Source organism: Eschrichtius robustus, chromosome 2 (genome assembly GCF_028021215.1).
Source record: "Eschrichtius robustus isolate mEscRob2 chromosome 2, mEscRob2.pri, whole genome shotgun sequence".
NCBI lineage: Eukaryota > Metazoa > Chordata > Mammalia > Artiodactyla > Eschrichtiidae > Eschrichtius > Eschrichtius robustus.
In genome coordinates, this window is record NC_090825.1 from 98,405,799 (window position 1) to 98,419,352 (window position 13,554).

General features: G+C 35.4%; 1 protein-coding gene and 1 pseudogene across 1 annotated transcript in view; one reads left to right on the forward strand and one right to left on the reverse strand.

Annotated features, from left to right (window-relative positions):
* The window catches only part of HSD17B4 (hydroxysteroid 17-beta dehydrogenase 4), a 90,091-nt gene that overhangs the window by 63,240 nt on the left and 13,297 nt on the right, over positions 1-13,554 (forward strand). The window contains exons 19-22 of the mRNA XM_068535763.1: positions 202-308; positions 1,797-1,883; positions 7,712-7,798; positions 8,799-8,937. Of these exons, the coding sequence (XP_068391864.1) occupies positions 202-308; positions 1,797-1,883; positions 7,712-7,798; positions 8,799-8,937 (420 nt within the window). The remainder of the gene's footprint in view (positions 1-201; positions 309-1,796; positions 1,884-7,711; positions 7,799-8,798; positions 8,938-13,554) is intronic.
* LOC137757583 (large ribosomal subunit protein eL21-like) lies at positions 2,130-2,615 on the reverse strand (annotated as a pseudogene).

Genomic DNA, 13,554 nt, shown 5'->3' on the forward strand with positions numbered 1-13,554 from the left:
ACATTATTGACTGGAGACGTATTAACGCCGTAGGCGTTAGTTTCTGCAAAAATCCCCCCAGTCAATAAGGTGTTAAAATAGATGGTATGATTCAGGCTAATGCAGTTTAAAAATGTATTTTTGAAGTCCTGAATGAACTGTTCTTGGTTTTTAAACATGAAATGTGCCTTTATCTAACTAAATTCTCTCTCTCATTTTTAGGTTTTGACAAGCCCATATTACATGGATTATGTACATTTGGATTTTCTGCCAGGCATGTTTTACAGCAGTTTGCAGATAATGACGTGTCAAGATTCAAAGCAATTAAGGTATGTGTAAATTATTAATAATTTAACTACTTGTTCCTTTTTAGTTTTAGAGGAGTCTTAGTGACTTCATTTAAAAATAGGTACTATACTGAAGTTATTATTTTTATTATTTCATTGACTTGGCAATCAGCAAGTTTTCTTTTTGTAGCTATAAATGCCTCTATTACACATGCATCATGAAGGATATTATATACAGTTATACTTTTAACAGATTGATTTGATTGTTTTATAAATTAATTAGGAGCATACATATATCAGCATATATGCCTTAACAAACTCGAGATTTACCTTTAAAAATTTATTTATTCATGTTTTACTGTTTTATAATTTGCCTTAATTTAATTGAAAATGTTAAGTGGCTGCATTTGAACTCTAATAAACAGGCACCTATATCAGTATGTTGGCTGCATATTGATTTTAGTTTTACACTTTTTTTTTTTTGTGGTCACTGTAAATTTATTTATTTTTTGGCTGTATTGAGTCTTCCTTGCTGCGCGCAGGCTTTCTCTAGTTGTGGCGAGTGGGGGCTACTCTTCATTGTGGTGTGCGGGCTTCTCATTACGGTGGCTTCTCTTGCTGCGGAGCACAGGCTCTAGGAGTGCGGGCTTCAGTAGTTATAGCACGCGGGCTCAGTAGTTGTGGCTCGTGGGCTCTAGAGCACAGGCTCAGTAGTTGTGGCACACGGGCTTAGTTGCTCTGCAGCATGTGGGATCTTCCTGGACCAGGGCTTGAATCCGTGTCCCCTGCATTGGCAGGCGGATTCTTAACCACTGCACCACCAGGGAAGCCCTAGTTTTGCACTTTTAAGTTGGCTTCAAGTTTTCATCCATTATAAATTGCAAAGAAAACTGACTCTGCACAGTTTTGCATAAATTGAAAGACATACACTTAAAACAAAACAAAACAAAACTTTAAGGCAGTGTCAAATAGCTCCAAAAGCTCTTATCAGTTTGTGCTCCATGCAGCAGTGGAAATTTATTTTCTGATGTCTTGCCTTTGATAACACTGATTATTCTCGTTATTATGACTATTTTATAGTTATAATTATTTAAAAAATCAGCCAATAATATGTACACAGAGCAAATAAAATAGTATAGAAAATTAGGAAATAAAAAATGTAATTATTCTGTCCTATACAACAACCCCAGGTCTTATTCCTCAGACTTAATTAGTGCCACTTTTAACTGCTTCTGTTAAGTTGTTCTGGTGGTTACCTATGTAACTCTACTTAATATGATTATTCTTCTGTGTTTTGATTTGTCAAGATTAAACTATTTATTGAGTCTATATTTTGAAAGACAAAGAACTAACTTTTACTAACTATATCTCTACTAATTTTATATTACTATTTTTATGAATTTAAGTATAGTCCAGTCTCTGTTTCTTCCTTTTATGCTCTCCAACCTTCCCCCCAAATACCACCCCCCCGCAAAGTGGAAAAGTTTCATATTAAAACATTCTTAACCCTAAAACACATTTTTTTTAAAGGTTCGTTTTGCAAAACCAGTATATCCAGGACAAACTCTACAAACTGAGATGTGGAAGGAAGGAAATAGAATCCATTTCCAAACCAAGGTATGGATAATGTAGTTACAGGTACATTGTTTCGTTACCCTCTTCACTGTATCCTATAATTATGTTCCATCCTAGCATTCTTTTGGTTAATATTATGGATATGAGATAAAACTTAGAAAGTTTTTTTTTTAAAATCAGTGGTAACTTTTAATTGAAAATAAGACGCCTCCGTACCTTGTTTTTTATTTTGTGTTTTTTTGTTTTTTTTTTTTTTACAGTCCAGGTCTTTTATTTTCTTTACCCCCATCATGCCATGAATTCATAGGGAATGAGCTCCAACTGTTCAGGCTCTTTTCCATTGGTTCTCATGAAGTGTGCTTCCCTGGGGGGAGCAGGCTGGCGCTTCAGCTGAACCCAAGTACCTTTCTCTTTGGCTTCCTTCTTTTTCTGATCGTTTTCCTTCACTTGTTTCAGGAAGCTATCTCAGCTCTTAGAGTGCTTAACATGCTTGATACGCACATTAATTCTCTTGGCAAGAATCTTGCCCTTAACTTGTTTGTTTACAATGATGCCAACAGCATGCTGGGTAACACTGTAGACTCTCCCAGTTTTGCCATGGCAACATTTGTGGGGCATTCCTTTTTGAACAGTGCCCGTTCCCTTGATATCTACAATATCACCTTTCTTGTAGATTTGTATGTATGTGGCCAAAGGAGCAGCTCCATGTTTTCTAAAAGGCCTAGAGAACAGGTAGCAGGTGCCCCTCCTCTTTCCCTTTGTGTTGGTCATTTTGACAAATTACTGGAGGTGGCGGTTCTGGCCGAAAAGAAGCTATTTTCTGTTTTTTATTCTCAGCTAAATTGGTGCCTGTCTACGTAGCATTTCTGAAAACCCAACCAACCATATCTTTTTGGCTCAACCCATCATTCAAGTTGTTGTCAGAATATAATCTTCAGAAAATTAAAGGCATGACTCTCAGACAGATATAAAATGAAAATGTGACACAAATTAATATCTTATGTCACAGAGTCTGGGCTTAATTAATAGTAAGTAACAAGACAGAGTATATCTCCCTATAGAGTTAAGTAATTTTGGGGTGAGGCTGTTAACAGTGCTCCAGTAAAATACTAAAAGGACATGCAATCAGCCTTTTATAAGTTTTTTACAGATTATTTTTGTTAATACAATTGACCAGGGTGATACTTTTTGGCCTGATCATTTGTACTACATTGATGGTATGTGTCGAGCAGTTTAAATACCACCACCAACGATAATAACAGCTTAAAGTTGTTGAGTACCTATAAGCAGGCTATCCCATTATTTCTACTATGTGTAACAGCTCTACATTTAATTTAGGAAAATCTAGGTTCAGGTCTCCTAAATAACTTGCTCATGGTCACATAGAAAGTGGTGGAGCTGGGATAGACACCCAGGTCTGCCTGGCTCAAGGCTTACTTCCTAGGCCCTAACTTTTTTTTTTTTTTTTTTTTTTTTTTACTGTATCATGATTTCTTTCATAAATATAAATAACTTTGCAGAACTCTTCTTTGTATGGCTGCCTTCTCCTTATTACTTCCTGCTGCTTGCAGTATCATTTTCCTGCTTGATGTATGCACACTATTTCATTTTTCAAATTTCTTTTGTCTTTTTGGCTTCAGTGGAAGCTCTACCTTGTCCTTAGAGGCAGTCCCTTACTACTCTCCTTTCCCTCATCCATATAAAAACACATACTGGCTTTCTCTGAAATCCTCCTACAATTAATGTTGGTGCCACATATTCTGGAACCCTCTTATTTTCTAATTATTTCACCTACGTTTATTTTATTTATTTATTTATTTTTAACATCTTTATTGGAGTATAATTGCTTTACAATAGTGTGTTAGTTTCTGCTGTATAACAAAGTGAATCAGCTATACATAAATATATATCCCCATATACCCTCCCTCTTGCGTCTCCCTCCCACCCCTCTAGGTGGACACAAAGCACCAAGCTGATCTCCCTGTGCTATGTGGCTGCTTCCCACTAGCTATCTATTTCACATTTGGTAGTGTATATGTGTCCATGCCACTCTCTCACTTTGTCCCAGCTTACCCGTCCCCATCCCTGTGTCCTCAAGTCCATTCTCTACATCTGCATCTTTATCCCTGTCCTGCCCCTACATTCTTCAGAACGATTTTTTTTTTTTTTTTAGATTCCATATATATGTGTCAGCATACAGTATTTGTTTTTCTCTGACATACTTCACTCTGTATGACAGTCTCTAGGTCCATCCACCTCACTACAAATAAGTCAATTTCATTTCTTTTTATGGCTGAGTAATATTCCATTGTATATATGTGGCACATCTTCTTTATCCATTCATCTATCGATGGACACTTAGGTTGCTTCCATGTCCTGGCTATTGTAAATAGTGCTGCAGTGAACATTGTGGTACATGACTCTTTTTGAATTATGGTTTTCTCAGGGTATATGCCCAGTAGTGGGATCACTGGGTCGTATGGTAGTTCTATTTTTAGTTTTTTAAGGAACCTCCATACTGTTCTCCATAGTGGCTGTATCAATTTACATTCCCACCAACAGGGCAAGAGGGTTCCCTTTTCTCCACACCCTCTCCAGCATTTATTGTTTGTAGATTTTTTGATGATAGCCATTCTGACCAGTGTGAGGGGATACCTCATTGTAGTTTTGATTAGCATTTCTCTAATGTTTAGTGATGTTGAGCATCCTTTCATGTGTTTGTTGGCAATCTGTATATCTTATTTAGAGAAATGTCTATTTAGGTCTTCTGCCCATTTTTGGATTGGGTTGTTTGTTTTTTTGATGTTGAGCTGCATGAGCTGCCTGTACATTTGGAGATTAATCCCTTGTCAGTTGCTTCGTTTGCAAATATTTTCTCCCATTCTGAGGTTTGTCTTTTCGTCTTGTTTATGGTTTCCTTTGCTGTGCAAAAGCTTTTAAGTTTCATTAGGTCCCATTTGTCTATTTTTGTTTTTATTTCCATTACTCTAGGAGGTGGGTCAAAAAGGATCTTCTGTGATGTATGTCATAGAGTGTTCTGCCTATGTTTGCCTCTAAGAGTTGTATAGTGTCTGGCCTTACATTTAGGTCTTTAATCCATTTTGAGTTTATTTTTGTGTAGGGTGTTAGGGAGTGTTCTAATTTCATTCTTTTACATGTAGCTGTCCAGTTTTCCCAGCACCACTTATTGAAGAGGCTGTCTTTTCTCCATTGTATATTCTTGCCTCCTTTATCAAAGTTAAGGTGACCATATGTGCGTGGGTTTGTCTCTGGGCTTTCTATCCTGTTCCATTGATCTATATTTCTGTTTTTGTGCCAGTACCATACTGTCTTGATTACTGTAGCTTTGTAATACAGTCTGAAGTCTGGGAGCCTGATTCCTCCAGCTCCATTTTTCTTTCTCAAGATTGCTTTGGCTATTCAGGGTCTTTTGTGTTTCCATATAAATTGTGAAATTTTTTGTTCTAGTTCTGTGAAAAATGCCATTGGCAGTTTGATAGGGATTGCATTGAATCTGTAGATTGCTTTGGGTAGTAGAGTCATTTTCCCAGTATTGATTCTTCCAATCCAAGAACATGTTATATCTCTCCATCTGTTTGTATTATCTTTAATTTCTTTCATCAGTATACTGTAGTTTTCTGCATGCAGGTCTTGTGTCTCCTTAGGTAGGTTTATTCCTAGGTATTTTATTCTTTTTGTTGCAGTGGTAGATGGGAGTGTTTCCTTAATTTCTCTTTCAGATTTTTCATCATTAGTGTATAGGAATGCAAGAGATTTCTGTGCATTAATTTTATATCCTGCTACTTTACCAAATTCATTGATTAGCTCTAGGAGTTTTCTGGTAGCATCTTTAGGATTCTCTATGTATAGCATCATGTCATCTGCAAACAGTGACAGTTTTACTTCTTCTTTTCCCATTTGGATTCCTTTTATTTCTTTTTCTTCTCTGATTGCTGTGGCTAAAACTTCCAAAACTATGTTGAATAATAGTGGTGAGAGTAGGCAACCTTGTCTTGTTCCTGATCTTAGTGGAAATGGTTTCAGTTTTCCACCATTGAGAATGTTGTTGGCTGTGGGTTTGTCATATATGGCCTTTATTATGTTGAGGTAAGTTCCCTCTATGCCTAGTTTCTGGAGAGTTTTTTTCATAAATCGGTGTTGAATTTTGTCACAAGCTTTTTCTGCATCTATTTAGATGATCATATGGTTTTTCTCTTTCAATTTGTTAATATGGTGTATCACATTGATTGATTTGCGTATATTGAAGAATCCTTGCATTCCTGGGATAAACCCCACTTGATCGTGGTGTATGATCCTTTTAATGTGCTGTTGGATTCTGTTTGCCAGTATTTTGTTGAGGATTTTTGCATCTGTGTTCATCAGTGATATTGGTCTGTTGTTTTATTTCTTTGTGACATCTTTGTCTGGTTTTGGTCAGGGTGATGGTGGCCTCATAGAATGAGTTTGGGAGTGTTCCTACCTTTGCTATATTTTGGAAGAGTTTGAGAAGGATAGGTATTAGCTCTTCTCTAAATGTTTGATAGAATTCGCCTGTGAATCCATCTGGTCCTGGACTTTTGTTTGTTGGAAGATTTTTAGTCACAATTTCAATTTCAGTGCATGTGATTGGTCTGTTTATATTTTCTATTCCTTCCTGGTTCAGTCTCAGGAGGTTGTGCTTTTCTAAGAATTTATCCATTTCTTCCAGGTTGTCCATTTTATTGGCATAGAATTGCTTGTAGTAATCTCTCATGATCCTTTGTATTTCTGCAGTGTCAGTTGTTACGTCTCCTTTTTCATTTCTAATTCTATTGATTTGAGTCTTCTCCCTTTTTTCTTGATGAGTGTGGCTAGTGGTTTATCAATTTTGTTTATCTTCTCAAAGAACCAGCTTATAGTTTTATTGATCTTTGCTATCATTTACTTCATTTCTTTTTCATTTATTTCTGATCTGATCTTTATGATTTCTTTCCTTCTGCTAACTTTGGGGTTTTTTTGTTCTTCTTTTTCTAAGTGCTTTAGGTGTAATGTTAGGCTGTTGATATTTGAGATTTTTCCTGTTGCTTGAGGTAGGATTGTTTGAAAGATCTTTTTTTCTGAAGTATAATGGGAAGTAGTCAAGGGAGAATGATCTTCCTGATTGTTAAAAGTCAGTTTTAATAAATGCTGCCTTAAGTTTTAAGCATTGTCCTATACATTTGTAGCAATACCATACTTTTATGAAAGAATACCACTGGAATAATTTTAGCTGAAGTATTAGGAATTAGAATTAGAGTTCCTTTAATATTTTATAGAAGGCTATTTACGTATTACTTTATACTGTGTACACTTTCTTTTTGAAATAAGAGCTAGAATTATTTCTTTAAAAAGACTGTGGTCTGTTCCTACCCAATTTTATTCTATGTTAACCGAACAAATACAGTTTACGTACCCCTACCTCAGGTGGATTTTTTGCCATGCCTTTTACTATTTATAAGAATTAAGCAATTCTCACCCTGGCTCCCCATTAGACATACTTATATTGGAAAAAAAAAATCCCCCAAATACCAGTGCTCAGGGTCCACCCCAGACCGTTTAAATTGGAATATTTGGAGATGGGACCTGGTCATAAATATTTTGTAAAAGGGCTCCAGTTGATTCTACAGTTAGGGTTAATTAACACTTGTATTAAATCAGTAAGCCTTCATGTTTATTTCTCTTGATATTTAATTTATGAACTGTTTATTTAATTTGGATTATTTTCTTTTTCATATGAAGAAAAATGTAAATTTCTTTTAAAAGACTTTCTACTCTTTCACAATGAAATTGTGTTTTCATTGGAATCGTCAGAGTGAACTGGTTGTTTTTTTTTCCTCTTGTACCTTTATAAGATCCAAGGAGCTGGAGACATTGTCATTTCAAATGCATATGTGGATCTTGTGCCAACAGCTGATGTTGTAGCTAAGACACCATCTGAGGTGGGTTATAACCACTGACATCCAAGTCATACCCTGACTTATGAATTTCAATTAAGATCACTTTAAGAATATTCAGTCTACTTTAGAAAATTAAGAGCTATGAAAGATTCTTAATTCTTGAACTGGAGAACATTAAAACTGCTTAGAGAAAAAGGAATATTTTGACAACTTATGAATTTTTTGAAAAACTTTTTTGTGGGGATACTAGGGTATCTTTCAAGAGAATATAAGTAATTTTCTAGTTTTATAGTAACTAAATCAGTTGTTTAATGAGAAATCTTAAGCAGTATTTGGGAGAAAAATATATTAAAAATTTAAATATCCTGTACCTTTTTCTTGATTTAAAGATTTGTATAATGCTTTGAATGCAGATACAAACACAGTAGCATGTATTATTTATTAAAACATTTGTGTTATTCTGTATTAACATGCTGAGACTTTTAGTAAAAATATTTATATTTTCTTTCTCCAAAATATTAACTTTGTAATGTCGAGGTTTTTAAACCCATGATGTTTGTCTTTCATTCGCCATATTATCATATAACTGAATGAAAATTAAAATCTCTTTAAAAAGAATCTAAGATCAAAAACTTAAGAAATTTTAGAGCTAGAAAGAAATTCAGGCTTTATGTAATTTAGTCCTATTTTACAAACAAAGAAATGAGACCACAGTAGTTGATTGATTTGCCCAGTATCTTCCTGCTGAAGTTAGTTAGGATATAAGTTATCCAGTTAGTTCCTAGTCTACTTGTAAAATATTATTTCTGAATTTTGATAAAAGTAAAATTCTTTTATTAAGAGGACTGAGGTTCTGGATGACATAAATTAATATAAGGAAAGGTATGAAAGAAACCTAGTGAGAAAAAACTAGTTTGCCTTATTTATGTGCAGGTTTTTAAAGAAAATCATGTTGTTGCACTTTTATTTTGTAATAGTTTTATCCCCTTGAGTCATTTTTACAGAACTTCTAAAATTAAATTAACTTTTCTCTTTTTGCTAGGGTAGGGAGCTTCAGAGTACCCTTGTGTTTGAGGAAATCGGTCGCCGCCTTCAGCATATAGGGGGAGAGGTGGTGAAGAAAGTAAATGCTGTGTTTGAGTGGCATATCACTAAAGGTGAAAATACTGCAGCTAAGTGGAGTAAGTCATGTCCCTGGCACTATAATATTCTAAGATAACTCTTAGTCAGTAGAGATAAAGTATCCTTGTTATAACTAAAGCCTGTCTCTTTGAAGGTAGGTAAATCTTTTCTTCTTCGGTAAGTTGTTTTTTTATGGGAAATAACGGGTTTCATGGCACCCAAAGCCATGCATGTTTTTTAGAGTTGAAGGGAATCAATTAAAACGAAAATATCTGTTTTAAAAATTTCATTGTAACACCTGAAATTAGTACTTTAAACAGTCACCTTAGCCGTATGCTTCTTTAACTAATCTTCAAATTCCTCTTAAATGTGAAGAAAGTACATCAGGTTAAATGAAATATTTTAAAGTTTTGAGTAATTCTCATTACATTTTAACAGCTTTAAAAATATTTTCTTCATTCCCCCCAAATTAACATTTTGGATTATATCACCTTAACTATCAGTATATAATCATAATTATTTTCTTCGTCTATACAGATGGCAATCAAAGGTACTAATTTTATCTAATCTAGGGAAGTTATCTACTAGAGTGCCATGTTAGCAACCTGGCAAGGCATCCAATATAAGCCAAGTTGCTGCAGAGAGAAAGCAGTCACATTTCCATTCACTTCTGTGGAGCTCCAAAAGGACTCTGGTACCATTTTAAGAAGAAAGAGAAGATAAAAAGGGAAAGGGGTAAAAAAAATTCTACCATGTCTTTTGTATCTGTTGTGTAACTACATTCTTAATCATGGCACAAACTTTTCTGTGCTGTGGTCTCTTAAAAGATTGCAGTGTCCAATTTTAATTTAGTTCTTAAAGTAAAATTGGGGAAGGTAAGATGAAATTACTAAAGATGAGTAAAAAAAATTTTCTAGATCAGAGAAGTTTCTTCTTTTTCTGTCTGCATAATAAAAGCACTAGCACTTTTGTGGGCTCACTTTGCTAATCAGCCAGATCTGTTAGCAAGGTTTTAAGTATCCAGTGTCTATATGTCATGACAGAAAAATATGTGGCTTTATCAGATTTCACTGTGCTGCTTCTATATAGGTTAAAGGACAGGGAAGTGAGTATACGTCCATTCTCTTTCTTCAGCATCAGTCAATTATAGATTGAGAGGCCACTGCTTCTAACAATGAGAGTATCTTAGTTCAGTTTGCTATAACAAATATACTATAGACTGGGTAGGTTAAACAACAGAAATTTATTTTCTCATAGTGTGGAGGCTGGAAGGTCCAGTGTGAGGGTGTCAGCATGTTTGGGCTCTAGGGAGAACCCTCTTTCTGGTTTGCAGATGGCCGCCTCCTTACTGTTTCCCTACAAGGCAGAGAGAAAGATCATCTCTTTCATGTCTCTTCTTCTAAGGACACTAACCCCATTATGGAGACTCTACTCTCATGATCTCACCTAAACCTAATTACCTCCCAAAGGCCCCATTTCCAGATACCATCATTATTTGGAGACTAGGGCTTCAACGTATGGATTTTGGAGGGACACAAACATTTATTCCATAGCTGACCACTATTCATATTTTGAATCATGAAGCATGCTATTAATGAACGCTGACCATCACTTCTTTACCTTTATATTATAAAGTGTTCTAGCCTTACTTTGATTGGTAGAATATTCTTTCTTTATAGAGTATTCTAACCTTAGGTTTATGTTATAGAGTATTCTGATCTCTAGAGCTGTTGGAGAAAAATGGTGTATCAGTGAATGTTCACTGAAACTTCTCATGTTTTTTGTCTTGAAGTCCCAAGGGACAGGATCCTTTCATTTGTAGTCAAGCAGCTGTGGTCCCTTGAATCTGTCTACTAATGTGGTACAGGGAGCGTCCAGAATAGTCTTTAGCTCAAGGATTTTTCCCGTCCTTCATAACTGTGAAGTACAATGGGATCCTGTGTAGTTAAGGTTGGCCAAGAGCCCCTGGAATGCTGAGGGACTCCTGGAAGTGACCTGTGATTGGCTTACACTCCAGGACCATGTTAACTTTCAGGCCCATCTCAAACCTGGTTGTAATCCTTCTCTGGGGACTGTAGGCTAGTGTATGAGATGTAGTATACTATGGTGGTACCTGAAAGCAAGGATTGTAGGCTGTGCTTCTGCAAGTCCCACAACTGATGGTATGAACCATCTTCACTCATTATTTGTATACCACATATCATGCAGATAATCTGTCTATACAGACTTTTTTTTAAAGGAAAAAATCTTTAGGTTTGGGATTTTACTTGCACAGTAGAAACTACTGTTTTGTAGATTTTCATTATTTTTATTCTGAGATTACTATTTTAGAGTGCCTAAATACCTTGTAAATCAGACTGTTTTATTTCTCCTTACAATTAAAGATCACTGTAAATGCTCACTGAGACCAAAACAATTAAAATATATCTCTAAATCAACTAAAACTTTTTGAGACCATCTTCTATTACATATTCCTAGGAAACATTTGGAAGTTTTGTTCAATTGATTTTGGTTTAATGTAAGCTTCTTTTTAACATAACAATTGCTATTCCTTTTAGGGAGTATATTTTCATTATATAAAATTTGGTATATAAAAAAGTATAGAGCAGAAAATAATGATATATAATCCCACTACCTACAGTTAACATTTTGATGTTTGTCCTTCTGGAAGACATTGGTGCTTATAGGAGGTTAATTCAGAAGGGGTAAAGGAAGCCAAACATGTAATATGTATTTAGTTACCCAAAGTTCAAAGTGTCTATTTTTTTTTTCTAAAAAACTTCGTAGATTAACAGTGATATGTAGGTATCATCACTTTCTTTCTACTTTCTGTCCTTCCTTCTTTCTATCTATTCATGATGGAATTCAGCCTTTTCCCCTATAGATGAAACTGTATTAGGAGTTGAGTTATAAATATAAAACACAGGATTTTTGAAGATACTGGTGAAGGAAAGGAATGCGATCTATAAGAGAGAAAATGTGCTAGAATTATGTGTCTCACAGTTGTCAGAAAAGAACCCTGTAGAGATTTGTAAAGTATACAAGTGATTCACTCTGGCAAATAGCGTAATTTCCTTCAATATAGTGTCAATAACCAGCTAAGATTTTCTCCTTATCTTAGTATCACTTTCCTTGTAGAAAGTATTAGAAAATGTGCTTATATTTAATAATTACCTTTAATTAACCTAGGCAAAGGGTTTTTTTCTTGTATTTTCACCGGAAAAATGGGAATGTTAGAAACCTGTTAATAACTACTTGTAATTGATGCTTGTGGCTTTTGTTTGTTTTATCATCTCTTCTTCAGGTCCAAATTTATCACAGCTAACAGTCAAATTGGATCTTGAAGCTTTCTCTGAAAGGGTTCATCATTATCTTTGGTTATCTGCCTGTCTTTTATTTGATGTGATTCTCAGCTGTGTAACTTTTTTCAATTCTGGTTGTTTTCTCACCATCTTTGTGTCACTGAGCTAAATCAGAGTAGCTGGCAGCAAGAGAAAGTATCTAGGTGTTTTGGCTTATGATATTTTAGAAGATGATTCCATGTTGGTATCTCTCTTTTGCATCTTGGTGCTTAATGGCATAAAATAGATGATTGAATGCTCTGACTTAGGGAATACCTAATTTTTTTTTTTTTTTTACAAGCAGTTTTAAAAATGTTTTGCTAAACAGTTAATCACCAAATTCTTGGTATTTTAAATTGCTGTTAGTTGTCGCAGTCATGTTTGCATTAATGGCAGATCCAAACCTGTGTACAGAGAACAGGCTCAGCTCCTTAGTTCACGTACGGAACTGGAGTTACACAAGTGACAGGCCTTGAGCAAGTCTAGGAACCAAGGGGTTTGGGCTCAGTGGCCTGGAAGATGCATGTCAAACCAAGGATCCTGGACCGTGCCCATCTTCCCTGCTCCTTCCCCTATCTTGCCATCCAAACAACACCAACAATGAATCTCTGGGCAGGATGTGTGTCTATGTCGGGATTTTTAAAAACTAAATTAGTGTGAGTCTAGAGAGAATGGGGAGAGTTCTGGTATCAGTGTTGGTTTTGGCTGTGGAGGAGGAGGAGTCTTAGCTATGTCTTTCGAGGTTAGGCCTCTCTGAGGCCTGTCGTGTTTGATCATCTAGGAGCAGGAGGGCTGCCTGGGCGAGGGCCCTTCCTCTTCTCTGGGGAACAGGAGTGTGTAATGGAGAGATGTAGGCCCTTGACATGCATAAGAAACCAGAGGGTGGGCCTCAGTGAGGTGCTTTTGGGAAGGAAGCCCGGATCTTAGAATGCTCACTTGCACCTTCTTATCCATACTGATGTGCAAAATATTAATGAAATAAAAAAGAATCAGAAAGAGAGACATTGTAGACTTCTTCAGCTGTTTTGGGAGCTGAAATCAGAACATTGTAGCAAGGTCATCCTGTTGAGTAAAATCTATAACACTATCTATTATTTATTATAAAATAAAAATTTTTTATTGAGGTACAGTTGATGTACAATATTGTATAAATTTCAGGTGTACCACATAGTGATTCACAATTTTTAAAGGTTATATTTCATTTATAGTTATTATAAAATATATTTCCTGTGTTGTACAATCTATACAATAGATATATAGCTTATCGGTTTATCTATTTATTTATTTAACACATGACATCCCTAGGTTAGTTTGTTTATTGGATCTATACTTTTT